The sequence below is a fragment of the Anguilla rostrata genome, chromosome 1 (genome assembly GCF_018555375.3).
Source record: "Anguilla rostrata isolate EN2019 chromosome 1, ASM1855537v3, whole genome shotgun sequence".
In the NCBI taxonomy this organism is placed as follows: domain Eukaryota; kingdom Metazoa; phylum Chordata; class Actinopteri; order Anguilliformes; family Anguillidae; genus Anguilla; species Anguilla rostrata.
Window position 1 is genome coordinate 9,457,588 of NC_057933.1, and position 27,838 is coordinate 9,485,425.

General features: G+C 43.5%; 2 protein-coding genes across 4 annotated transcripts in view; one reads left to right on the forward strand and one right to left on the reverse strand.

Annotated features, from left to right (window-relative positions):
* map4k5 (mitogen-activated protein kinase kinase kinase kinase 5) overlaps window positions 1–13,619 on the reverse strand; it is a 50,465-nt gene extending 36,846 nt beyond the window's left edge. Inside the window, exons 1-3 of one of the 2 annotated variants that reach the window (XM_064320941.1) lie at window positions 13,089–13,619; window positions 11,782–12,030; window positions 4,077–4,134 (exon numbers count right to left, since the gene is read on the reverse strand). In XM_064320941.1, coding sequence (XP_064177011.1) covers window positions 4,077–4,134; window positions 11,782–11,889 — 166 coding nt within the window. In that variant the 5' untranslated portion in view covers window positions 11,890–12,030; window positions 13,089–13,619. Of the gene's footprint in view, window positions 1–4,076; window positions 4,135–11,781; window positions 12,034–13,088 lie in introns of both variants that reach the window. The other variant, XM_064320950.1, reaches the window with a different exon arrangement.
* Window positions 13,620–13,903: 284 nt separating this feature from the next.
* atl1 (atlastin GTPase 1) lies at window positions 13,904–27,765 on the forward strand. 2 transcript variants are annotated; one of them, XM_064320970.1, is made up of 14 exons: window positions 13,904–14,175; window positions 19,194–19,438; window positions 19,756–19,890; window positions 20,031–20,135; window positions 20,340–20,390; window positions 20,514–20,570; window positions 20,744–20,836; window positions 21,160–21,298; window positions 21,903–22,030; window positions 22,619–22,675; window positions 22,961–23,032; window positions 23,344–23,775; window positions 24,620–24,634; window positions 25,491–27,765. In XM_064320970.1, the coding sequence occupies exons 1-14, from the start codon at window positions 14,142–14,144 to the stop codon at window positions 25,617–25,619; spliced, it is 1,692 nt and encodes a 563-aa protein (XP_064177040.1). In that variant the 5' UTR covers window positions 13,904–14,141; the 3' UTR covers window positions 25,620–27,765. The 2 variants fall into 2 exon arrangements, with proteins under 2 accessions (XP_064177040.1, XP_064177049.1); XM_064320979.1 differs by having other exon boundaries at window positions 13,910–14,175; window positions 25,509–27,765.
* The last annotated feature ends 73 nt before the right edge of the window (window positions 27,766–27,838 follow it).

A 27,838-nucleotide genomic window follows, 5' to 3' on the forward strand; every position in this document is an offset into this window, starting at 1 on the left:
CTCAAACTAGATCAGGCTTGAGCCTGACGACAGCAGGCCGCTCGGAGAGCGCAGTGTAACGGATATCGAACAGGAATGCTGCGCTGAACGCAGGAAAAGCAGCAGCGGCAGAAACTCTGAATGAGACCTGATGAGCGGTGCTTTGTGGGGGCTGCTGGGAGCACAAAGCCCCCTGCTAATCCCACTAATCTGGAGCGCATAACTCTGTCACTGGGTCACCCAGCGAACAGACCGACCCGAGCCCTGCGTCCTGCACGGGCCACGCCCCTCTGCACCCCACCCACTAACCCCCAAACACCCCTTCTGCACCCCACCCACTAACCCCCACACATCCCCTCTGCACCCCACCCACTAACCCCACACACCCCCACTGCACCCCACCCACTAACCCCCACACACCCCCTCTGCACCCCACCCACTAACTCCCACACACCCCCTCTGCACCCCACCCACTAACCCCACACACCCCCTCTGCACCCCACCCACTAACCCCCACACACCCCCTCTGCACCCCACCCACTAACCCCACACACCCCCTCTGCACTCCACCCACTAACCCCACACACCCCATCTGCACCCCAGCCACTAACCCCACACACCCCTCTCCACTCCACCACTAACCCCCACACCTTCTCCTAGACCCCCAGTATTCTCTTATCAGATTAATCACCATCACCCTTTGTGACTCTGAATGTCACAACCCCTAACCCACCCCCCCCCCCACCCAAGGTAAATTATACCCTGGGCAACACAAACCCCTGAGGGAGTTTTAACCCAGTGTGATACATTCTTATCATACCATAGCAGGGCTCAATCTAAGGCCACAACGCACACGCACTTCACAGGCAAGCCACAGTCCTACTAGAGGACCTAAAGCACCAAAAAAGTGTATCAGCGAATATATAATCATTTTACACACACACACACACACACACACACACACACACACACATCGTACAGCTGCATGTGCAATGGTTGCGCTAGCCCATGGGATGCTGCGTCTTGGAACGCAGGACATTCCTAAATCTGTGTACTGATTCACTTGCGTTCTGTAAAAAAAAACAAAAAACTATTTTCGCCATAATATGCCAGCTCACAATAATGACATAATTAATGCATGTCATTCATAATTTTATTACAACATTTGTAACAGAATCGGGATGAAATAAACCACAGATAATGTATGACATAATGAAAAATCATTTTTGCCACACAGGCTGATTGGTGCCACAGGAGAGCTGGCACCAATCAGAGAAGAGGTAGCTTGTTCATTAGCGCTAACGCAGAGGCAGCTTGTTCATTAGCGCTAACGCAGAGGCAGCTTGTTCATTAGCGCTAACGCAGAGGCAGCTTGTTCATTAGCGCTAACGCAGAGGCAGCTTGTTCATTAGGGCTAACGCAGAGGCAGCTTGTTCATTAGCGCTAACACAGAGCCGCTTGTTCATTAGCGCTAACACAGACGTTCATTAGCGGTAGCGCAGTCGTAACCTGAGCATTCCTGGCTGACAGCTGGAATAGGGCCATGTGTGTCCAGTCGCTGCACGTTCCCGCTCAATGTTCCGCAGTTACGCGGCCGAAGCTGGAACATGTGACTACAGGCCCCGGCCGGCTCCGTGGGACTGACTGAGCCGCCCAGGAAACAATGTCACAACATTTCTTCCTGCCTCTGCCAAACCAAGAGAGTCAAGCATCAAGCGATTCAATTCAAGTGTGAAAACAAACATGCATTGCACTTCATATCGAACCGATACGAGACAAGACAAGCGCAACTGAACAAAACTGGCAAGTAGACTGGCAACAGCAGTAAATGTGCCTCATGTGAATGCCAATGAGCATACCACAGTATGCATGAGTTCACTAGAACACAACTGTACATAAACTAATTAGTAGGGCTATGTTGGGGATAAACAACCCATTACAGTGCATCGTACAGACTATATGTCATCCCAGTGCTAGATAACAGCATGCAATACAGAAGCAGAAAATGACATCCAAATTCAGGGAATGTGCAAAGTTCATCAGAATTTTTTGTTTTTAAAATACCTGACACAACAGAAAAATGTAAAAAAATATGAGAAACTAGTTCATGCAAAGTACACCATGTTATCTCCGAAGCAGCAAGCAAATGGTCGGTCATGGCGAATTAGCATGAGCTTTTATTTGCGAGTGAATTGCCTCTGAAATTAACACGCACATTCCCGAAGGTAGTTGCGCTCTATTTAATAAAAGGAACGTTAATATTTTCACTAGGTATGCCAGAACGTGTCTGAACACACATCAGTCTCAATGCAATCAGCCAGAGCTGAATGGCTGAAGGTACGTGCCCGCCAAGAATGTTCAAAAATAAACAGCGCTTGGCCAAGGCCGGGAACCTTCTGCAGATTTAACAGGATACATCTGAACAAATACACAAACGTATCTCTGTTGGTGAAGTAGGTTTAACGTGCAAAAAATAAGAAGAGAAATACCCTAAACAAGATGCTCCTTTTTAACAGAATCTTAGGCTATGTTAAAGTGCCTATTTTAACGCTTCATAATAAAAAGCTATGGAATTGTCTTTCATGAGACCACCGAAAACCTTAATGCCGGCGATAAACATTTAACAGAAATAGTAACTGCATGCAGACTTGTCACAAAATTGTTGAGTTGAAAACTGTGGTCACTGCCATACGTGAAAGGAATAACACATGAGGATTTACCAAATTGTGCACGGATGACAGAACTGTGGCATTATGGTCATTCACATGACTGCAGTTGGTACATGAATGACATCAGCAACTGACAAAAAATTTTAAAATCTCACACCACAATTTAGCTAGACACGATGCGTGGGGACTAACTCATCTACTCATATGATGAGACAAGACTGCAAGCGTACAGTAAACCACAGCCAACCACACAAGCGTGAGTCCAAACACACAAAAATTGAAAATATTCCACTCTCTGTAACGGGTCTTTCTTAACTGAAGTAATGTTACACCCGTGCCCTTTGAACAGGCAGGAAGTAAGAAGTCCAAAAAGTACGTTCTGAGCACACAAGTTGGCGACAAGCTTTAAAAAGGTGTCAGAATGCAGGTCATACATTATTTATTCAAAGAAAATGACATTTCATACAGTAAATCATCTTGAGGCAAAACAGATAAAGCAGTTGATTGGGGTTGAGGCCACTGACAGTTCGATTTGAAATATGGTTCGTCATGATTTCCCAATAATACTATATTTTCACACATTTGTAATTAAAAATAAATAAATAAATCTACGGCCCAAAAGAGCGGTCTTATGGGTCTTAAAAGCTAAAACACTGCACTAAAATGAATTTCCTCTTGATGTTCCTGCACTTTATCTAAAGGTTTTTTAAAATTTTACAGCATAAAATTAAAGATTAACCAACTGAAGATAACTTAGAAGAATCGAAGGTTGGGGTTCCCAATATTCCCTTAAAAGGGAAGCTAGCAGGTTATAAAGATTATATATCTACTTTGCCTAACAGGAAATTACCTGGCCAGTTAAAACATTGACTTCCTTTTCTTGCTGGACCTGCCATACTCTACAAACATGTTGTGTGCATTTTGTACTATTAGCACAGCTAACTAGCTACTGACTGTGAATGCAGCTCAAATGGCAAGGTAATATATTCATATTGTTCAATACAGGCAAAGCCAATTCACAGAGGTTTTCTGTTTGGAGCAGATAAAAGCTGAAAGTTAACTACAGTTGGCACCTGACTAGCTATCTATCTGGGCAGCAAATCATATCTTTTCAAGACTTTCTTGTCTTAACAGTATATCATATTTTCATGCTGTAACAGAAAATAAAATTTTTCTGAACACTGTGAAGCAGAATGTACCCATTCTGCCTGCTAGGAGGTGGCTAGAGCTCTGCTAAAACTGATATTAACTCCCAATCCATACATTAAGACATAAATCGGCTTAGAGACCAAGAACAGTAGTCCACATTAAGCGCAAGAGAGATTAGTTTGAACTGATTGCTTTCATGCTTAAATGACCCAAACAACAGAAAGAAACACTGGGTAAAAACGGCATGTCCACAGGAGAGAGCAGGAGAGAGCAACTCACCTGGTTCCAGCTTGATTATTTTCACAGCAGCAAGCTCTCCCGTCTGTATGTTCCTGGCCTGTGGAACAAGCACGTGAGGGGGGGGGGGGGGAGAAGAGAAGAGCAGGATGTCACAATCATTTCACTCCGTGCAGGATTCTGTGCTGAGATGAAACACGAAACGTCACATGCACAAAAGAGGTGGCCACTAGAAACACAGCAGCAGTCTTTTTTGGAAACCCACTGAAAGGCAAGTCAAGGTGACAAATCTCAGCATTGTTCTACAGTAGATCACAGGTGCACCTGACGTGACTTCTGAGAGTTACCTTTCGATTTAAAGAAAATGCACTGATCACCGTACCTTGACTACAGCTACAGTAGTTTCATTGTCATGTTTAGATTAATCAAACATTACAGCCAAACCATTAAAAAAGGACTTTCAAAGTACGAGGCTCATATATTCATCTCAAATATACTAATTCAGCCAGAAATTCCACCATCAGGTAGCGAAATGTAGGTCAGCAGCATCAACCTCCAATCCAGCTCAAGACTGTGTACCACACATAAGCCAAGGACCTACAAGCTTGTGCTCAATCAACCTTAAACCCCCGACACGACCGCCTTTCAACACTGGAAATACCACAGAGATAAGACAGACCTAATCTCATGCAGGACAGAGGAAAACACACACAGAAAAAATAACACATTCTACTCAAAACATGAGCGATCTGATGACCTCTATGACCCCTCATTTTGGGGCATCTGGTTTCCACGCCAAATGAACTGGGACTCTGTGCACCTGCACAATGTGTTTTGGATCTTTCAGTGGGCCAGTGCAAAACTCATTTTTTTTCCCACTGTAGTTTATCACAGATTTATCAATGAAATGCAACCACTACATTGCTGGCAGACCAAAGACGTGTTTTACTTTGTCTCTGAAGGCTTTATTCTGAATCACTACACGTCAAGCCTGCAGCAGGACGAGTACTTTTTTCTGCATTATTGTGTAGACAAAAACTTAAATTTGTAGGATGAAACCAAAATTCAACACACATGCAGCAAACTACTTCCTTAATGTAGAAATGAATAATTAAATGCTCAAACACATATGTAAACTCATGTATTTCCTGATACATTTTTAACAGCATTCTGCCAATCAAAGCCAGCAGACTGGACGCAAGTGCAGTGTAGCTCCCCTGGTACAGCCAGAGCCTCCTGGTTAACGGGAGAGATAGCTTGCTTAATCTTGCATTCAAGTACATTCAATTAATCTTTTTCACATCTAATAGAGTTTATTAATTTATTCATTTCGTTTCTATGTTTCCTCCTCCACAGAAGCAACCTTGGTGGCAAAAACTTTTCAAGAGATGAGAAAAGGGGAATTGGGAAGGCGTCAGCCGAAGCCATTTTCATTTTATTGTCAGTCAATAAACGAGTGGCAGAATTAGTCATAGTTCCTTCGTAGGCAATATCGAAAGAAAGTTCCGGTAACAGCCCGAGACAGGCTGGCATTTACACACAGACAAGGGCGGGTGCGTGTCGGGAGGCTACGTGCGTTTCATAACAGAGTAAACACAGCCCTTTTCCACACCTCAAACGAGGATGCGCCCCTGCGCTCTGAGAAAGGGGATTAATGCTTGTCCTTCAAACAGGCCTTCCTGCTTAAACCGGTTCACTTTCTACTCAAAATTACTGCTCATTGTTTTGGGAACCCTCAGCTGCGTCTGCTTTCTGATTGGACGAGATAAAAGAGAAGTGAGCACCGCTCAAGGCACAAGGTCAGTTCAATGAAAATGCACCAGCAACGGCCGTGCAGATCAAGAGCGTCGGCTGGATAAAACTGTCCCTGACTTTCCCTGTCTTATTAGTCAAAACTGTAAGGGAAAGATTACAAAAATAATTGTAATTCTCTCTGGGAGCATCTGATGGTGAATTTGGGCCTCCAACATGTTAATAAAATCAACTTTAAGCCCACACCCAGACGAAGTATTTCGGCACATGAAAACATCTTAAACAAAGCCACTGCATTTTTGATTGCCTTCTTGTTCTCTTAAATTCAAATAGCGCAAAAGGGACTCAAATCCATCGTCAATGGTACGGGCATTCATGTCACAGTAGCACAGCTGAAGGAGGACACATGACGTTGTGCAATACACCACAGCTGGCCTAGATCAACGTTCAGCTTCAAGTCTGATGACTGGAACCCCAGCCTGTACACCATCACTAAACAGGGTCACGCACTGACAATGCAGCCGACTAAACAAATCACTGCATGAAACCAACAAAAAAAAATTCAGTGCGGCAACTCACCTCAAACATAACATCAAAGTTATGTTTACATCATTTAAGCACATGTTTATTACCCAGGGTTCCCTTTGCTCCCAGTCTAAAATGCCAAACTAAAACTGTGAGCCTGTATCATCAGTACTTCCTAACCTGTATATTCAGGAAGGACGGACTAGCATTAACGTCTTCTGTGGTACGAGCTGTGCTGTGCGGACATGTTTGAGAAGCCTCCATTGCTAGCTTAACTGTCCCAGGCAGTCTTGCAGACACCGAATCAACCTGAAGAGCCATTATGGGGCAATGACACAGGGAAAATCCTGCCGACTACGACAACTCAAAAATCACAACACAAATTGTGTTAATACCAAGTGACATGTCAAGTTTCAGAGACGATGGTCTCAATCAAATTTGGAAAACAACTTTTGCCCAAGATGATGACTTTTATCAGCCAGTAACCTTCAGCTGTGGGCCCTATATGTGGGCCTTGCTGATGTAGCTAGCTAGCATTTTGTGCCAGAATGAAGAGCAATGGCAGCAATAAAGAGAATGGCTTTCTTGTTGACTGTGGTCTGGGACTACATGAAGGCGGGGTTTCAAAGCCATTATGACAGGCAGGGAGTAGCAGCATCATGTGACATTTAAGGATCCATTTGGGAACACCAGACTCCTGGACTCCTTGAAACAACATAAGCCGTTTTGCTTGTTTGACTTGACATCAGTTTTTTTTTCATTTTTTTAAAAGCTTGCTAAATGGGACAGGATGATTTCCCTTGTAAATATCGACTGTCAGCAGGTCTATTCAATCTAACTCCTGTTTGCTAAGATAAAACGTAGTAGGAGACAAACTGACAGGTAGATCTTCAATTGTGTACATCAACCCAAAATGTGAGATCAATTCACGTATAACCTGTTGCTGCAGGTGCCAAATTTGGCCAACCCTCTCAATTTTATGTACTCTTCTATTTAAACTGTACTTTGAAACCATTAGGCGCGACACTTTGAAATTAACTGCGAGTCACAATCGACAAGGCAGTGTAATTTCAGAGAGATGAAAGATAAGAGCTTCATACTATTTGCAACCCGTGCCAGATATTTCACTGCAGCTGGCTAAATGTATTATTTTACGGAGTGAGTGCCGTCTCTCCCCTGATTGGCTGGCCCCTCAGGGCTGGTGGCGGCGGCGGCGGCTCTGTGAAAGGAAATGCAGTGGAAACGCGACCCGGCACTTCTCCCAGCACTCCGGCCGCGAGCCCAGAGATCGCGCTTCCAGTCCCCCCTGGCTCAGGCTCCGAATGTGGAAAAGCGCGCGCCACAACTGCAAAAAAAAAAAAAAAACTCTCCCCCCCCCACAACAGGAAAAAAAAATCCGAACTATTTCCGATGTCAGCTGGGCCGAGAGCTCACGCACGGGAGTGCGTGTTTAGACAAGGGCCTGATGGTATTTCAGTGTGCCACGGCCCTCGGCAGCACTGTGTGGGGAACGCGGTGCCTTCTGTAGGTCGTCCGCCTGGGCTAGGCCTCGGAGTTTCGCTCGCACTTCACACAATGGGTAACGGCTCACAGAAACACACACTGGAGGGACGGGAGGCTACACCCCTCTTAACAACGCCTATAGTCAGTACAACAGTGAATTCATTTATTCCCGTAGGTTTGTAAAATTCTGACGAGCACTATGTTCACACTGGCCACAAAAAAAGTTAAGTTTTTCCATGATACGAGACACAGTTGCATTTTAAATTTCTTTGTTACTCTGAAGTTTAAAATGAGCAGTAATGTTTCAAACACCTTTCATAACTTTTGACCTGTTATTAGAGGACATACAGATCCTGCTGCACAAAGACATTCACTCCATTAAAACCAAGTTAAAGTCCACCGGTTCTTCCAGAGAAGAAAAAAAGGATATTGGACTAAAAGTATTTCTGAACACAAATACAACCAGTATTGCCCCCTTACCCATGATGCAAAGCTCAAACCCCACATTCTGACCACAGAACATCTTCCTGTGTTGTCACATGTTGAGAATTGGCTTCCTGATAGAGACAAAATGCCTCGGCTTTTCGGGCTTGGATTGTGAACTGGCATAACTGTTCAACCCAGCTTCTGCTGCCAAGTGTGAAAGGGCCTCATAGTAGCCCTGGACCTACTACACTAGAGTAGGAGATAAGAGCTGCAGCTTAATCTTCCCATGCGATTGTAGAGCATCCAGGAGCATGGCAGGGATTGCGGTCTATCTGCACTTTCAAATAACTTTCAGCACTTCCTGTATGTGACCTCATCGCTATATAAACACAGACGCACGTACTGCCTGAACTTAAAACCTGCTGCGTGTTATCTTATCATGATCTCTTCCACTACAAATCGGGTGCCAGTTAGACTTGTGTACACAACACATAGATATGAGCTTAGCCATCAGTTTCTAGAAGATACAAAAACCTTCAGAAAAATTCCACTTTAATTTGCAAAACTCAATAGCAAATCGATGCATTTCTCAAAATCGCATAATGAACTTTTAAAAAATGCTTACTTAAAAATTCTGTTATTTGTGACAAAGACCTTGGGCTACTTGATAGTTTTCCTGCTACAATCCTATTTTCCTTCTAAATGTGACCCTTAGTGATGCTTGAAGATAACAGGGTTTCTTCCAGGCCTGCTGTCTACACAATTCAACATCAACAGAAAATGCCCTGCACAACAGGGTTTCCTAACCTTTTTTCTGTGACATAACACTTTTCATAACCAAAAAAAATTCCACGGCACACCACTATCCCATTAACCACTAAAACATTACACACACACGTTCAATTGTGGTGGAATTTGAAATTTTTCCACAGCACACCGGTTGAAATACAGTTCTGTAGAGCACGGCAGGGCTGCAGTGACTGGCTGAATCAGTCACAGAATAGGACCAATATGTGCACTTCTGACAGTAATCCTTATGCAAGTCTGCTTCTGCTCATTTTACACTACAGAAAATGCTGAACTACAGACCAGCATTTTACCCGACTGCCTCAGTCTGAGCTCTTCACATACACAAAAATATAAACAATGCACAGAGGATAAGAGTTATTCCTAGCACGAATACAACACAAAGCAATACAGTTACATCAGTGAAGACCTAGCTTGGAATAGCCCTTTTGGAAAGGGATAAATTATGCCTTAATGTATAATAAAAACAGAAAAGTATTGGTTCTGCTAACTTTAGGCAGTTCTGGCATACCTACCCTACACCTTGTCAGCTACAGTGCGATGCAAAACGGCTCTTAGCCTTTCTGTTAAATTCTCAAAGGTGAAATCAATAGTGGATCACTTAAACCATCCAAGTTCCATCCCAAATGACAATGGGTCAGTTTTTATTATGCGTCACAGCAGTGGTTAAACGTTACTAAGCATTACCTACAATTATTACTTGAATTGGCAGCAGTCACAAATAGCTTGACCACAACTTCAAGTTATCTGGAAACAGACAAGCCCAAGTTGCATTTGCATGATCAGAAATTGAGTTTACGGCTTCACTTGGCCAATAAATAACTTAATGCATCAGTGCTGCGCTGTCTGAGAGAACACACACTGTGGTCTGCTGCAGAACTAAGCAGAACCTTGTGTCTGCAGCTCGGCTCTCCGTCTGCACGGCCAGCAGCTCGCCCACAGAACAGATCGCTTAATCAGTGCATCTGCTGAATGCCACTCTTAAGGGGCTCTTTGCATTCTCCAGGAATTGGCGGATCATCACATCAGCGCAGCCCAAAGAAAACAGCAGTCATTCAGTTCGCTTTCTATCCCTCCCCTCTGCTCTGTAGCTAATGCCCTATTGAAGAAAAGCAGCTGAACGTTTCGGCGCTGCTAAATCGTGAGGAAGCGTTTTGAGACACTTACGATTCCTCACAGAACAACAACAAAATAAACACTCTTCCACTGCGCTGGGCCTCGCCAGGTTGCGTACGTACAGGGTTGGGAAAGATCAGCAGAAACTCACGATTACAGCCCAGGATTAGTTACACTGGGATAAGCTATGTAAACTCTGGGGTTTAAGTGAAGCTAGGCAAGTGTACAAATGGCATTAGGTTTCATCTAACGATGATGCGTTATAGCTGGGACTGACAAAAAGTTTTAAACAATGATTGAAGTGTAGGAGTTAAGTTTATTTGTTTACACGGTCAATGATTTTTACATATTGGTCAACTCAAATTAGCAAGGCGGGGTCACACATATAGCCATTCAAATGATCTGATGGTGCAACCGTTTTGCAGAGATTTGGGTACTGGAGGAAACACTTGATTGTTCGATTGCCTGAGCGAACACTTGCCTTTGCTCTGCAACAGCTGGAAACAAGGGAGAATCTTTTCAACAGATGCTCAATAATTTGTCCCTTTCATGTTTTGAAACATTATTGAACTCTTAAACAAATCCTCTTAAAATGCATAGCCACCGCTGTAGTCTATAAGGACAACACAAACCAGACTGTCCACCATTACAAAGGTCCCATTAGGAAGCAGTAGACACCTGAAATATGACCCTGACCTGAGCTCTTCACAGTTCATACACATCTTTTGTTGCTCTGAATGATTAATCAAACCACATAAAGACTTTACCCCACTTTCCAAAAACACACTGTACAAATAACAGCAAATATGCATCATGCAAAGGGCATCTGCTCATTACAATCATTCTGTATGAAAACCAATCGTCTTGCACAATCATGTATATCTAATAGTTTTTAAAAAATGACTACGGGTTATATTAGTGATACAGCTAGAAACCCTCACATTGAGAACATGTAACCACCACCATTTTCCTAGCTATGTTCACATTATATGAGACCCGTGATAGGCTTTCAGCCGTTAATACATTACAGTGGAAATGTATCTTTGAAACTGTATGCACGCACGTCATAGACAGAGTGCAGTGAAGACTCTCTTGTTTATAGCCACTGTGCCGGAACTTGCAATATACGAGCAAACACTGTGATAATACCTCCATGGCCACAGGTGACAAAGTTTCACGCTGGAACAGAAGCAGCCGATATTACCGCTTACTGAAGTGCCATCGGAAATGAACAGGTTATGTAAGACTAAACAACACGTGAAGAAAACCAAATGCAAAGACTCGATGAAAGACTGTTGCTAGGACCTGGAAAATAAATTTAATAATGACATTTTAACGCTCTCATTCGCAGTCGTTGTTTCCTTTTAGAATTAAACTGTTTTTCCCCGTTAACTTGTCTGAATGCAGAATATCCAACCGCACTTCGTGAACTCACTAACTTCGCTGGCTGAACTGTCAGTGCAAACGCAACAGCTGTGTAGGTGCTCGATGCATTGTGAACGATGTGTGAAATTCTTAAGAGGTGTGAGCAAAACTGAACACGTGCATTATCGACACATATAACATATAATTAACGATTAACTTGCCAATTTCCACAATGAAATTAAAGGATAAATACCTTGTACACGTCTCCATATGTACCGCTTCCAACTCGCTGAATAAGCTCAAAATCCTGTTGTGGATTTCTCCTTTGAATTTCCCCGCTGGGCCGGGAGAAAACATCCATGATGGTCTCGTCCTGCGCTTTACATTAACCAGACAGACTGTAAGGAAACGACAATCTTCTGCTCCAGCAATGTATGACTGGTTTTCTCGGTTTCTAAAGTAACACAGCTTCTGTTTCCAAATATGGCTTCTGGTCCATTTCCTGCTGGGGGGAAAGAAAAGGGAGTGTGAAGTACAAACAGCTAACTAGCTACAATCCCAGCTAATGTTACCTTACTAGCTTACATTACACACTGGTAGATAGCGAGCGTTAGTAGCATGCCAAAGGCGAAAGGGCGTTATCTGAAATGTCACGGGAGTCACCACTTCTTTGTAGCCAATGAGTACACTGGAACAAACTACCCAAATAACGTTAAGGTTACTGCATGGCAAAAATAAACATGCGTTAATTAGGCTAGCAAGCCAGAAGTCTGGGTTAACGCTAGCAAGCACAACCTATTGTCTTTATTATTTTCTTTGTTTGTATATCAGCTTGCACAGCACTATTGGACGTTCACAACTTGCCATATTCAGTCGTGGCAATACTACTTGCATGTTGACTAGCGGTTGCCATACCCGTCTTTAAATTAACGATTCAGTAGTCTAACGTTAGTTTATAAAGTGGGTATCTTGCTTGTTATCGTTAGACTAGATAACGTTATCTTGCACAGCTAATGTGTACCGTTAATTTGCCAGCTAGTTAGATAGCACTACTTGTCTATCGCTATAATTTCATAGATACACTGGCTATTTAGTTGTCACAATAATCAAATAAGTTAATTAGACTATAGCTAAACAATAAGAAAGCTAATCCCACAGGTAGTCCGCTAGAGCTAGCGAGCTAACACTAACTCAATATGCTAACCAACACATGTACACTAGCTAGTCTAGCGTTTACTTTAAACTTGATTTTAAACGATTAGACAAGTCTGCAAACATCAAACGCGGTACTTGTAAGTGCCAAGCTCATTTCTAGTTAGCTTACTAGACTGTATCCAATAGATGAATAATGTTTCGGACATCTGTTTACTAACTTGCTAGCAACAAGTAAAGTTCTGGAGCCAAGCACCGAATGCTAGCAGATGGATTTGTATCCGATGTAGCCAGTTGCTACAAGGCAAGCACAGCAATGTTAGCTACACGTAGCTAGCTCGCTATCTTGCTTGACTTATTACTACAGTTTATAGCTCGCTATCTTTAAAAAAAGCAATCCATGCTCACGGGTAAAATCGTCCTTTCGGATAATTTCCAAAATGTTTTGAAATCACCGGCGTCGAATTTTTAAATCCAATGAAGTATTTGAGCCAACAATAAAAAACTTATTCCGCAGCAAACGTTAGCTCTCGCATAGTCTATTTAGCTGACGCTTCATCGGCGCTCTCAGCGAGCTAAGCTCTCTACCCCGCCTCGCTTTCGACGTTGACAAGCAGGTCACTTCCTCCTGTTGACAAGTCTTCTCACTCTCAATGGAGTCTGAAAAAAATTGATTGAAGGTACTAGTCTACTACTAGTGCTAGCCTGCGTTCTCAATGTCAATGGTCGAATTTTTTTTTACGAAGGGGAAATAATCATGACCGCAGACATTTTTACAGCCTTATGGATAACTAGCTACACACTTTTATTTTAACTTTCTATGAAACTCATAAAATAAAAACATTCGTAAGCTAGCTGACGAAACGAGGTAGTTCAGCGAAATTAACGATTTTCTCTCCTCTCCTTAGTTGACAAAGCAGTGCGTTCAAATACCAGGCTGCATTCCTTTTAAAGGAACGTCTTGTTATTCTAATCGCGGATACATTACAACAAAGCATCGTAAAGAGACTTACACTGCCATCTAGAGTCACTTTTACAAAAATGCAAAAACGCAAGGCTTCTGAAAATGTCTAAAAATAAGTTAACGCTATAGGAGTTACCAAATTAACGATAAACTAAAATATGCATGTATGGTATAAAATGCATAATTATTAACACAAATACAATTCAACAAGTATGGTTATCGAAACGTGAAACCTTACATTTTTAAATATTTATTTTATGTGTTTGTTTTTAAGGCCCTTTTTTATATTAGTCCAAGAACACCCCCTGGCGGGAGTTAGTAGGTGCTGCGGCTATGTTTGGGATGAGAATGAGGCTCCATCATCCTCCCAGAGCTGCGAGCATCTTCTCTGCCGAGTGAAAAAAAAGAACCTCCTACGTCTACATGTTAACTGACTAGGATAGGATCTCCAAAGCAACACAGAAAATCAGAGGATTAGAACAACAGCCTCCATCATCATGGCCAGAAACCGCAAAGACAGGGATAGCTGGGGTGAGTTGCCGTTTTTTAACGAGCACATTAGAATTGCCATGGACGAAACACAATTTTAATTTATTGTCATCTCTGATATTTCTGTGTCTGTGCATGTGTGTGTTGTTACATCCGTGTAGCTTGTAGATCATTGACCATAAATAATGTGAGAGACGTTCGTTAGCATCTGCTGTATTACGCGTACTATTTCTCATTGTGTAAATTGCTTCGTCATAATAATAATAATCTTAAATGAGCGTATATGTTCACATTATTGTCGTTGACAAGACTTGCCCCGACCACAGCCCTGTGTATCTGACGTGACAACAATACTCCATCGTAAATACACAGTATAGGTCAGTCTATAATCTAGTTTTTTATTCAACGCCTTTAAATACCCGTGTCAGTGTTATGACAATGCTATGTACGAACGCCTTTATGTATTACTAGATTCGTGGATGTGAAATAGTCAACGTGAAATCAGATTATTAGATCATGCACAGTTCCAGTAATAGACGAACGACATGGGTTTAAAAATAATGGTCTGCACCAATGGTTGACATCTCACCTTAAGATTTGCTTCTGCGTTTGACTGCTTGTCGTAAATTAAGCTACTTACTACCTGTACTTATTGCATTTGTGCTACTGGTCTTTTCATAATTCGTAATAGCATTAGTATGACTGTGTACGGAACTGTGTGTATATCGCACATTTGTGAATTAAGTCCTCTTTGTGTAAAATGCAGCATCACACAGTCCCAATAAAAAATCTGTGAGATTAGAAAGGACGGGGCAAAATGGAACTTTTATGATTTCTATTTACAGGTTTTGAGCACTGACCTACATACAGAAAAGTAGCCCCTGTGCCATTTTGCAGTTATCTTCATGCCAGCTTCAGTTTTCAGGCAGTGACAGTGAACAGATATGATAGGATTGTGATAACACTTAAAGCTTCTGTGCTTCTGCATTTGGAGTCTGACCAGCCCAGGCCCACAAATAATCACCCTGACCAGGCCCAGGAAATCTGGGAGGGTTTTGTCTTAAATAATTGACGTTATTCTTGCACATTGCATTAATTTTAATGCCTCCTATTTCTGCTTTCCGGCATTCTGTATGTTGTAATGGCGTACACATCACTCTGTTTCTTTTAAAATGAGACAGAAGCGGATGTAAAGTCCTACAGATTTGCACGGCCGGGTGTGGGGGGAGGATCTTGACCCTTAAATGGGGATTACTCAGGGCCCAGAGGCAGAATGCAAGTTTCACACGATAAATCAAATTGACTGTTGGATGTTTTAAAACTGAAAATGTGTGAACGTGTGCCTTTCCATTTAGGAGGTGCTTGTGCTTTTTGTCCGCAATGCTGGGGTTTTGTTTTGTGCCCCTGGCCCTTTTACATCTTGCTCGAGCTATAGCCTTTTGCAATATCACAATATACGCTTTTATGTTGATATTTATTGAAAGCCTGGGTTATCATTTTCAATAGGGGATCTGCAGGCCCCTGGGGGTCCTTGAAGATACTGTAGGGGCTCCCTGGCCAGACTCTATATGCAATGATTATATACAGATTTGGGAAAATATTAAAAAATATAAAACCAATTAATATTTAAAAAAAAAATAAAAAAAATATATATGCATATAACCCTTTTTAACTTATGATGGGGCATCCCCTGGACGCCTTTGAGCCTGGGTGGGGGTCCCTAGATCGGAGAAGGTTGAAAACCGCTGATTCAAGTTGTTCAAGTATATAATTTATTGCCAGTTCTTACTTTGCCAAAAATATACCTTTACAAGGTGAGTAGTGCTACATTCTGAACAGATCAACTAAATTCAAGGGACCAGCTATTAGCACGTGATTGCTGAGGACACTCCTTTAATTGATAGCATCCATGTTGAGGCACACAGTTGAAGTTGTCGTACATTGTCTCTGCTGGTTATGTAATGGTACAAAAAGATTTAATCTTTAATGCATTGACCAAAATGTCCTTGAACTTGATGTATAAACATACCTATAGGCATGCCGTGGGCAGGAGTGTCAGAATCAAAGACTATTTGCTTTAGCCTGGGGGACTATTTCAGGTCTACAAGGCCCAATGTATAACCAATGTTAACCTGGGATATTCTGGATCAGTGCATGTGTCATAGTGTACCTGTCTCCGACACCTGCTGGAATACACAAAGCCCTTTCTAAGAATGGAAAATGATTCACTGGCAGAAGCAAGTCAGCATCTTCTGTGAGATCAGCACTCAGAGGGGTGCAGTCATTACTGGATGCTGCTGGCGGGAGCACGTGCTTTTGACAATGTGGAGAGGTTAAAAAACAGAAGAAGTGGAAGGAAGGTTGTTCCGTTGATACTGATTGCAGCTCTCCCTATGTGCCCATCAAAAAAAGCATCATTTCAAAACTTATAAATACAGACCCATTTATGGTTATATTATGAAATTTTGGGCATTATTCGCATGCAGGTTTTTTTGTCCTGCATTGAAATATAATGTATCTGTACTGTTATGCATTTTCAAATTTCCACAGACATTCTGGAGTTTTGGATGCATTTCTGTGTATTTTTTCAATTTGAAACTGGAGTAAAAGACACACCAAATGAGCCTGAAAAGCAAAAAAACAGGATGGAAGTCCTGTCCAGTTTAAGGAGTATATGCTTTTTAAAAATATATAAAAATATGCCTTGTGCAATTGCAGTTTTAAAAGCCAAAATTTCTTCCTCTTCCAGTGAGTATTTTGGTTACACCTCCACGTCATCATTTCCTTTACATTATAAGTTTAGTGGCACGGCAACCAGTGCTAAAAAAAAATCCCTTTGACAATTCAGCATCCTCTGCTGTGTTTAATTTGGCATGGCTGCTCTGCCATTGTTTTCCGCGTGTCAGATGTTTACAACCAGATTTGCTGACTCTGGCAGCTACAGTCAAAAGCCTTTTAGTTCTCTCAGTCTCTTTCCTCTCTGAGTTGTCATTTGTCAACTCACGCATATGTCATCGCCCAGGATAACACCTCTCATAACAGCCTGTTCGCTATTGGGGGTTTTGTTTTGAAGTTGGCAGCGTTTAATGACATTTTGGGTGATGTTTTACCTTCTGAATAAAGAAAGCCTTGTGTTTTCACAGAGCCATAAATTACCATCATACACCGACCCTGTCTAAACCATTCCAAGACAATAATTTGTGGAAAATGTACTCTCCAAACTCACTGCACTTTTCCTGTCCTGCTCTGCTCAGCGTGAGCTGCCTGGCTCTCCATGAACATTCCAGAAGTTTGACCCAGTGTAGAGCAGCCAGAGGGAGCGGCTTTCATTATATATCTGGTTCCACGGTTGCTTTTAGCATTCAGTTGGCTTTGTTGTTGTTTTATAAAGGAATTAAAATGGTCAAATAATGTCTATATATATATATATATATATATAGGTCATTCAGGCACTGCCCTGCCTATCTTACATCTTACATTGAAGATAGCATGGCAGCCATGTTTACCAGAGTGCTGAGAATGCCTGATATGTGGACTCTCCTCACAGTTGAGGAGTGGCAGGGCCTCTACACAGTGCTGCCTCTGCCAGTGACACAGCACGGTAGGGGAGGGGGGGGGGGAGAGGAGCAACAGGACAGCCACTCCGAGTCCTTGCCTGGAAGCCTCTCCCATAAACGCGTGCTCTTGCAATGTGAAAAGACGATTAGCCCGCGTGGTCACGTGACTCAATGTGCCGGGTACCCCGCTGACCACTTAGCTGAGTTCTGGGATCTATCGATCCGTATCCGTGTGATGTCAGCGCCGTCTTTATGTGCCCCCGAATGATCCTTAGGCAGTGGTGCATGATAAAGCATTTCAGGCTTTCATTAGCCATGACCCGGGAAAAGGTTTTTTCACAGATTCTTTCCACTTAATTCACTAATTAAGAATTTTAAATGGCCTTTGTTTCACTCTCTGGAGTAAAAATATCATGACACAAGACTGGAGATGACCTCGATCTCTGCCAATCCAAGAAGTGAAGATCACACAAAATTGCTGTTGAAAACACCAGTGTGTTTGTGGGCTTTTCCTTCAAACTGTAAATCTAACCAAAAGATTCAAAATGAGAATTTAAATCTGGTGGTGATTAACGGTTATCAATGAAGCAGTTAAATATGACCTTGTTTTCCCTATTAAACAGAGTGCACACCAAGGCAGTGCTTCCCATTGAGTCAGCTGGTGGGAACTGATCCAGTAATGTAATTGTCTGTTTGGAAGCGGAAGAGATTCTGGAACATGCCTGCCAAAATTCTACATGTACAATCCTGAAAACTCACTGGGGATCCCTGAGCCAATCAGAGATGCATTTGCCTCATTAAGTCATTAGCTTGACTCTTGTCTTTTGTGAGAAAGACACACATTTGGATGGATGATGAGGAACAGGAGTTAAAAAGAAAAGGTCTGATTGAGGAAGCCCCCCCCTGCATAACAGCATAATTCACAATAAGTTAATTAAGCCAATTAACCAATTAAGTCCAGTGCCTGGCTTGAGGCAATTTTTGGTAATTGAATTAGCCTTTGACTATAATTTGAAAATGAAATGATAATATGAGCAAAATTAAATGCCCTTCTAATGTAAGGTTTGGGAACCCCTGACATCCTGTCTGGTTGCTTAGTCAGTTCTGCTTAATCAGTTCTCTTTCCCCCTGATGTTCAGTTGATGATTCTAGTCACAGCAGTCCCTCTGTCGCCTCCAGCTTGTTGATTTCACATTACAAAACTACACAATCCATCCATCAATCCATCCATATTATTTGACTCTCTTCTTCCTGGTCAGGGTTGTGGACGGGCTGGAGCCTATCCCAGCATGCATTAGGTGAGAGGCAGGAATACACCCTGGACAGATTGCCAGTCATTCACAGGGCACGCACACAATTCACTCACACACTCAAACTACACAATTAACATTAATATTAATATTGACAGAGGACCTACATTTGGTAATTGAATCTACAGTATTCCAGGATGATGGCATTAGACCTGTGCAATCAGGACCATTTGTGTGGTCTATCCTGCGACAGGGACCTTCCCTGACAAGTACGACTGGAGCTCGGAGGAGGAGGAGCCCGACGGACGGGCGCGGCCCGTGCAGGTGCTGGTCGTCAAGGACGACCACTCCTTCGAGCTGGACGAGGCGGCGCTCAGCCGCATCCTGCTGTCGGAGGAGGTCCGGGACCGGGAGGTGGTGGCCATCTCTGTGGCCGGCGCGTTCCGGAAGGGAAAGTCCTTCCTCATGGACTTCATGCTGCGCTACATGTACAATCAGGTGAGCCGGGCACAGGAGTGACAGAGATGAATGAATGATTTAGCCTTTTGAGTGTATGTTTGTGTGCGTGCGTGTGTGTGTGTCATGTGTGCGTGCATGTGTGTGTGTGATTTTGTGTGTTTGTGTGTGTTTGATCGTGAGTGTATGTGTGTGTGCGTGTGTGTGTGTGTGTCATGTGTGCGTGCATGCGTGTGTGTGATTTTGTGTGTGTTTGATCGTGTGTGCACGTGTGTGTGTGTGCACAAATGTGAGAAGGTTTCTCATGGTTGACCACTGAACGCAGCAGATTTAATACAGGCTTGTGTGTAAATGTGCAGGCCTCAGACGGTTGGCTGGGGGAACCTGACGAGCCGCTCACCGGCTTCTCTTGGAGGGGCGGGTCCGAGCGGGAGACCACTGGCATCCAGATCTGGAGTGAAGTCTTCCTGGTGGACAAGCCAGATGGCCGGAAGGTGAACGCGACCTAAAATGACCTTTCGGTCACACACTGCCCTGTCAGATAAGGACATCCGCTTAACTGCTTCGTTATTTGCAACTTCAAAAGAAATGATGGGCAATCAACCCTGCCTGTGGTTCTTTCTCTGTCCTGTAGGTGGCGGTGTTGCTAATGGATACGCAGGGCACCTTTGATAGCCAGTCAACACTGAGGGACTCTGCCACCGTGTTTGCTCTCAGCACCATGATAAGTTCCATGCAGGTACTGCTGCTTTACTTGATCGCTGCACTCTCCCCATGTGCTTTGGTACATAAATATGCACACCAACCAGTATAGTTGTAAAATATAAATACTTGATAGCCTACTGACACACGGCCCTTTTGGAGATTTATACATTTAGAAATTGCATTATTTCTGCTGTTTCTGTATTATCCTCTTTAATGCGTGGTGGTCGTGTGTCTCCAGGTGTACAACATCTCTCAGAACGTACAGGAAGACGATCTTCAGCACTTACAGGTAGATTCTATGGCTCTATGGCAGGTGCTCTTTCAGAAAGCCGCACAGATTGAAACACTCATATATACATTTTTACCAATGCCTTCTTCTTTCTTCTCCTGATCGTGCTGTTTTTTGTTTTAGCTCTTCACTGAGTATGGCAGACTAGCCATGGAAGAAACATTCCTGAAACCTTTCCAGGTATTTCATCTCTCTTGTCATGATTTGGGTTATATGTGGACTTGCCTACTTTCATTGTGGGTATTTCTCACCTATATATATATTATATTTTCTTTGATATTGCAAATTCAGCGGAACTGTGTGAGTGTTCAGGAGGAACGTGATTTGAATTGAGTTTTGTTTATTTTTTTCAGTCGATGATTTTCCTGGTTCGAGACTGGAGCTTTCCCTACGAATTCTCCTACGGACAGGAGGGAGGCATGCAGTTTCTGGAAAAGAGGCTCAAGGTCAGCAGTTGTTTTTGCAGAGTGGCAGCTGAGGTATCATAACAAATAAGGGAATGGACTGACAAGAGTGCCAGCTCAATCGCCTCATCCATCAGGCTGTTAACAGATTTGAATGGCACCAGGCCAGCTAATGTAAACTGCAAGTCACTGGGGATTGATGCAGACTGTTTGCAAGTCTGTCGGGCCTCCAGAGATACTGCTGTCTTGCTTGATTCGATTTTGTGATAATAACCTAAGGAAGGCAGCTTTTCATCGTCACTAAGTGAAGAGGTCTGATGATGATTGTAATGAATGTATCTTGTCTGGGCGTGGTCCCGCTGCAGATTTCCGAGAACCAGCACGAGGAGCTGCAGAACGTCCGCAAGCACATCCACTCCTGCTTCACAAACATATCCTGCTTCCTCATGCCCCACCCTGGCCTCAAGGTGGCCACCAACCCAAACTTTGACGGACGGCTCAAAGGTACGCCCCCGAAAAGACACTGCATGCTGCTGAACCTCTTGATCGCTGAATACAGAACATTAGCACGGACATACCACCAGTTTTCAGCATCTCCCACTGAGCAAATTCAGTTAGCAATCAACAAATTGTATTTCAGAAATGTACCCACAATTACAGTTCACTAAATGATTTTCGTTCATATTTTTAAATGTATTATTTACAGTTTAAATAATGATGTATTGCATTTGATTTCACACAGTGGCCTATAAATCAGACAGAGAACTGAGCTTATTATGTATTTGTCTCCAGATTTGTACTTGATTAACCCCTTAAGGTGTAAGGTCACAAATATGTGAATGGAATGTTCTTAACTGAACATTCTAATGCTGATGTAACAATCACTGCTGTTAATGAAATGGAGGAGAGTTCTAGAACACTGACTTAAAAATCTGGAGAGAAAAAAAACATTTCAAAAAACCTACTCTTCAAAGGGTTAATGCAAGTACCACAAGTTCCATCCAGGTACTGTTGATCACCGGTAACAGCCATGACAGGATGCTGTGGGAGTTCATTGCATCTGCCTGACTCTGCCTGTCTCTCCCTCCCCCCCTGCCTGTGTGTGCAGAGATAGACCAGGAGTTCATCAACAACCTGCTGGTGCTGGTTCCCTGGCTGCTCAGCCCACGCAACCTGGACGTGAAGGAGATCAACGGCAACAACATCACCTGCCGCGGCCTGGTGGAGTACTTCAAAGTAAGCCTGTCACTCTGGGCCAGCGCCGAGTTAGCGTTAGCTAACACACCTGTGAAGAGGCTCTCTTCAAAGGCTACGGCAGTCATACTGAGCTAATGTCAAATGTTACTTTCTGAGTCTTTCACAAATCATGTTTCTAAATCCCACTTTCAGGAAAGGACAGATATGGGCTTGTCTGAACTGCCAGCAATGTCAAGTATATAGTTATACCTAAACACAGTGATTCCATGCTGGATATATTATGTCTGAATTATTTTATCAGTATTTTATCATACATTGCAAGCAAGACATGGTTATATTGTTGTATTATTGATTATCTTCAAGCTTTTTTATTTTTCCAGGAATGAAAATAAGGCCAAAAAAAACTGAATACAGCACAACTTAATCACAGATGACAAGCTCAGAAGGCAATATTATGTGACATTTTTTGATCATCAAAAGTACCGCACAATTTCTCAAAATAAAACACTGCCATTTATTCTTTCAAACTGCTCATTAACACTTTCCTGTATAGTGTTTCATTACAAGAACTTGACCTCTACGCACAAATGGACTTGTCAGTAGGGATTAATCCTCTGCTTTTTACAGGCTTACATTAAGATTTACCAGGGAGAGGAGCTGCCTCATCCAAAATCCATGCTGCAGGTATTCACTTTTCTCATCAGAACAATAGCTACTCTGTATAATAAAGGGGGATTAAAATGTAAGCCCACGTGTAATTATTCAAAGGAGATATCTTTGGCCAGTAATACAGACATTGCAGAGCATGTTCTTCTCCTCATCCCAGGTTATGGTGTTTATTAACATAGTGTGTGGGTTTCACCATGTGATCACTTTTATTTGCTTTTGACCTTCCCCCCCAGTCCAGTTCTTCAGTAAGTCAGTACACCTATTTCACCTTTGACCTGTGACCCCTTCCCTGTCCTTCAGGCTACAGCAGAGGCCAATAACCTCGCAGCGGTGGCAGCAGCAAGGGACTTGTACAACAAGAAGATGGAGGGGGTGAGGGAGGCAGGAAACCACAATCCCACTACACAATTCAATTACAATAAACAGCATTAATAAATAAAGAATGGAATGTCCTTAAGACAACTAGCTACGCTAAAACATACCTTACAATCACAGATAGAATAGCTTGAAAGCTACAGTAGTTATGGCTAGTGAAACAGTGTGGCTCTATGTTTTCCAGGTACAGTTACTCTGCTGCTGGTTGAGTCTGCGACTGCACAGGTGGATGAGGGTATTTGAGGTGCAGACGTTTGGGTGTTCAGATGTTCTCTGCTCCTCTCTCACTCTCTCTCTTTCTCCTCCAGGTGTGCGGGGGCGACCGGCCCTTCCTGGCCCCCAGCGAGCTGCAGGCGAGGCACGGGGAGATCCGGGAGGAGGCGCTTCAGCTGTTCCGGGGGGTGAAGAAGATGGGCGGGGAGGAGTTCAGCCGCCGCTACCTGCAGCAGCTGGAGGCGGAGATCGACGAGGTCTTCGTCCAGTACATCAAACACAACGACTCCAAGAACATCTTCCACGCCGCCAGGACCCCCGCCACGCTCTTCGTCGTCATCTTCGTCATGTACGTGGTGGCCGGGGTGACGGGCTTCGTGGGCGTGGACATCATCGCCAGCGTGTGCAACATGATCCTGGGCCTGGCGCTCATCACGCTCTGCACCTGGGCCTACATCCGCTACTCCGGGGAGTACCGCGAGCTCGGGGCCGTCATCGACCAGGTGGCCGGAGCGCTGTGGGACCAGGTAACGCCCCCCTTTCTGATCCGACGGTCCCCGATATCAGCGAAATGTACACCCCCGTACTGAGTCCAGCGGTCCAGCCTCTCTCCTAATCACCCTGCAGGGTCATTGTACTGTATGCACTCCTAGTCACAGCTTCATATGCAGTGGAGTTCTCTAATGATTCACCACAGCTGAGTCAATATGGCTCTCAATCCTGGAGCGAAATTATAGTGTGGCTGCTAATGCAACTAAAGACTTTATGAGCCGTTAACGATTACACCACTGGAGGGCGACTGTCTCGCGGTTCTCCCCAGGGTCTGAGCGGTTCCTTTTTTTGCCAGGCCACATGAAAGGTGTGGGAAGCCTCAATTAATGGTTCGTCAAGTCCCGGAGAATAAATAAAGAAATCCGGTTTTGTAGCTGCACACTTTCCCACGGTGAAGACATACATACATTCCGCTCACATGCGGCAGTTGTCTTAATTCCCATTAACCCGCGTTTATCATAAATCCTACATCAGCCCTCTCATCACTCCTGTAGCCACGCCCCCTGTCTGTAGCTTGTTAGAGAGGACCACAGTTTAAGAGCCGTCGCTCTGGCTTATCCTAGCGACAGCCTTCCATCGTAAGCAACACGTTCAGCTAGGCGTTTTCCAGACAAGTGTTCCGCTCTTAGCTCAGCTGAAGTCTTTTGTAAATTGCTGGTGCCACTCGAAGGTAAATCGGGGCCTTGCCGTGACGAATCCCAAGCAGGGATTCTGCAGTCGACTCTGCGGGGTCTCTAATGTGCACACTCTGACTCAGGCTTGTTATCGACCAATTCTGAGGCTTCTCTTTCTTCTCTTTCTCTCCTGCCCCCCCCACAGGGAAGCACAAACGAGGTAAGGAAAGGCTTGCCACCATCTCTGGTATTGCCAAGGATGTATTTTTGCCTCACTGTGTTTGAATCTTGGCACAATCATTTCCTCTTACTTTTATTCTGTTCCATTTATTTCCTGGTTACTGCATTGTTAAGCCGCGGGTGTTCAAAGGAGCATCGAGTCTTCTTACACAAGTTTTCCAGTTCCAGTGCTGTATTTTTATCTGGTTGCGATTTCCCTGGGAAACTGCAATATTGCCAGGCAGGAAGTAGAAACATTAACCTATTACTGATGTTAAAGTGCACATGGATATGAAAGAGAGAAGCATTTAATGATTAGTTTCCTATGAAATTCCTGCCAAAACAACCAAGAGAAAATTGCACAGAGAGTGACACCTGGTGGGCAAAAGCAAACCACAAAAGATTTATAGACAGATCTAAATTACTCCAATATTCTCCAAGCAATTTTATTTTTGTAATCTGCTATAATTAAAATATCTGTGTATAGCAAGTGACTAAAAAAAACATTTTTTTTCAACTTTGTGAAATCAGTTGTGTACAGCAAGGCTGCCCTTTTCCTGGATAATTACCGTCCTGTAGGTTTTAACTCCAACCCCAGTCTGGCACGCCTGCTTCTATTAATTAGCAGCACAGGAAGATCTCTAGCTGCTGAATGAGGTGTGCTTCGCTTCATTAGAGTTGGAGTCAAATCCTACAAGACGGCAGAATCTCCAGGAACAGGGTTGGGCAGCCCCAGTCTTACTTTAGCATCGAGTGGGCTGTGTCCTGCCACTCGTCTCGCGTCCAGTTTAAAATGAGCGTTTAAAGATGGCCGTCTCCCAGAGTGCCCTCGTTTTTAAAAAGTCTTACTGTTGCAGCCGTCTCCCCCCTGGCAGGCTCTCTACAAGCTGTACAGCGCGGCCGCCAGCCACAGGCCCCTGTACCACCACGCCTTCCCTGGCCACCAGGCCGACCCCCCCGAGGAGCAGGACAGGAAGAGGAACTGAAGCGCGCCCCCCAAATGCCTGGGCAGTGCACCGCAGGGGCTTCTGGGTCACCACGACGTAGCATGACGGACAGAGAGAGGGAGGGGCGGAGCATCCTCAACCCACTGGGCACTCTTTTATTATTCTCTGATTGACAGGACAAGTCTAGTAACGCATTCACTACTATATAGCTAAAATGGGAACAAAGTGGGATCCACTACACTACAAGCTGAATCCCCTACTGATGGGGCAAGGCTTCAAAACAATGGAAATCACGCGTCATTGTTATTTTTCAAACTTAATTTATCCAGTGTTTTTTCTCTCTCCTTTGTTTCAAGGTAAAAAAACAAAAAAAAAAACCAACCCCATATGTACATAATCATTTTAAAGGATAAGGGGTGAGACTGTACAAAATACAGGGCTGCACAGGTGAATATTTGCTGTTGTCTTTCCAAGTAGATAAGCTGCCATTAAAAAAAGGCACTGAGCTGTTCACTCAGCTGAGTTGAAGTAGAGTTGCTTGATCACACGGGTTCATTTCATTTGTATTCAATGCAATGTTTAAGTTAAGTGCTGTTAAAAAATCTGTAATGTTTAGAATCCAGCATCTGAAGTATGCAACTTTAAAAAAAAAAAAAAAAAAAGCCTAGGGATAATAACTATTTATTCTGTTATCTTCATTATAGGTTCTCCATTAAATCTCTGGTAAGGTAGGAGTTCTTAAAATTAAAATATACTTTAATGCTTTTGTTTCTGAAAATTTTGCATTTAAATGTTTCTACATAATCAGGCACTGTGTGCACAGCATATTTACTGATAAACGCAACTGCAGTACCGCTGACAGCTCCTGGCACCTGTACACCCGTTTGGCGCGTTTCTATATCCAAGGCTGCATTTCCCCCTATGAAGGAGTGCTTTGGTAATGGGGTGCCGTATCTTTGTGCCGTACGCTCAGCTGTTGTAACCCTCTGACATCACCGGGTGACCGCGAGGCTTGTGCTCGTCCCAGTGCGCGCGTCAGACCAGACACGCGCACGCGCTTGAGGAACGGAGCCGACCTCACACATCGTTATCGCATCTGACTGGCGATCCGCATTCACACCTTTGATGTTCTCGGGAGTTGAGCACAGATGGAGGACCGATCGGCTGGTGATAACAGGACGGCGGAAGAGGCTGGGATCACGGCTGAAAAAAAATCATTTCCTGCGGCAAACTCATAAAAGCGTCCTTAAATAAACCTCCCCATCCGAGTCGTTTCTTTGCACGTTTTCTGCTGTAAACATGTACACAAAAATAAACAGAGAGTTGAACCAGTGAAGGATTTTGGAAATGTGCAAGCTGGGGCAGGGGGGGCATACTTGTTTACTGCCCTACAGGTGAGCCGGGCTATTGGAAGCCCACCACCCCACCCCACCCCACCCACCCCCTCCCTTTCCCCCAGCGATGTTCCACAGTGAAGGTTCCAGCAGAGTTCTAAAGCACACACACGCGCTGTTCTGTGGTTATCGTGGCGACAGTTCTAGATTGCATGCTATTAGAGATCGTTGTAAATGGAAGGAGACCCTTTGACCTGTTTGGTGGCAGGGGAAAGATGAGTCACTCTCGAACGCCTCGCAGTTTCCCCTGTTTTACATGCCGGATGTTTACCTGAGGACTTCTCTCTGCCTACTGCTGCATGGTAAATACACCTAAAGAGCAGAGTTCTGCTCCAAAAAGCTTCTATTCGTAAAACAGTGGCTTGTGATGTAAGAGCGCTTACGTGTTTAAAAAAAAATAAAATAAATTGTGGACTTGGTGGACTGTTACATTTGTAGAATGTACTAATTGAACTTTAAGGAGCTCCATCCGCATTTAGTCGTTGGAACGTTCATGTAAATTTGATTTTGCTGTATAAACAAGTCTAAAGAAATCATGTTTTTTTTTTTGTATTTTTATTTTCCATGTCAATGTTCTGTATAGGTTTTTCGCACAGGTGACCAAGAAGTTGGTCCTATCTGGGTCTGACCAAAGAGATTTCTATTGTAACATTTTGTTGCTAATTCAAGTTGTGAAAAAAGGGCAGAACACAGCAACACAATTCCAAACTTCCATTAACTGTCTTCCATATTCTGTTATGTCACCATTTGTGAAGCACTATTGAGTTTTTATTAAATGGGGGAAGAACATCTGACTGTGATCTTTTAAGTTTAAGAAATAATCAAGATTTTTCAACAAAAAAAAGTGAATGAGAAATGTAATAA

What these genes read in the sequence shown, in the direction of transcription:
- atl1 (XM_064320970.1), top strand. Translation starts at nt 14,142, where the DNA reads ATGGCCAGAAACCGCAAAGACAGGGATAGCTGGG. An exon ending in CCATGATAAGTTCCATGCAG is followed by an intron (nt 20,136 to 20,339) that starts GTACTGCTGCTT and finishes GTGTGTCTCCAG; the next exon opens with GTGTACAACATCTCTCAGAA. An exon ending in CATTCCTGAAACCTTTCCAG is followed by an intron (nt 20,571 to 20,743) that starts GTATTTCATCTC and finishes TATTTTTTTCAG; the next exon opens with TCGATGATTTTCCTGGTTCG.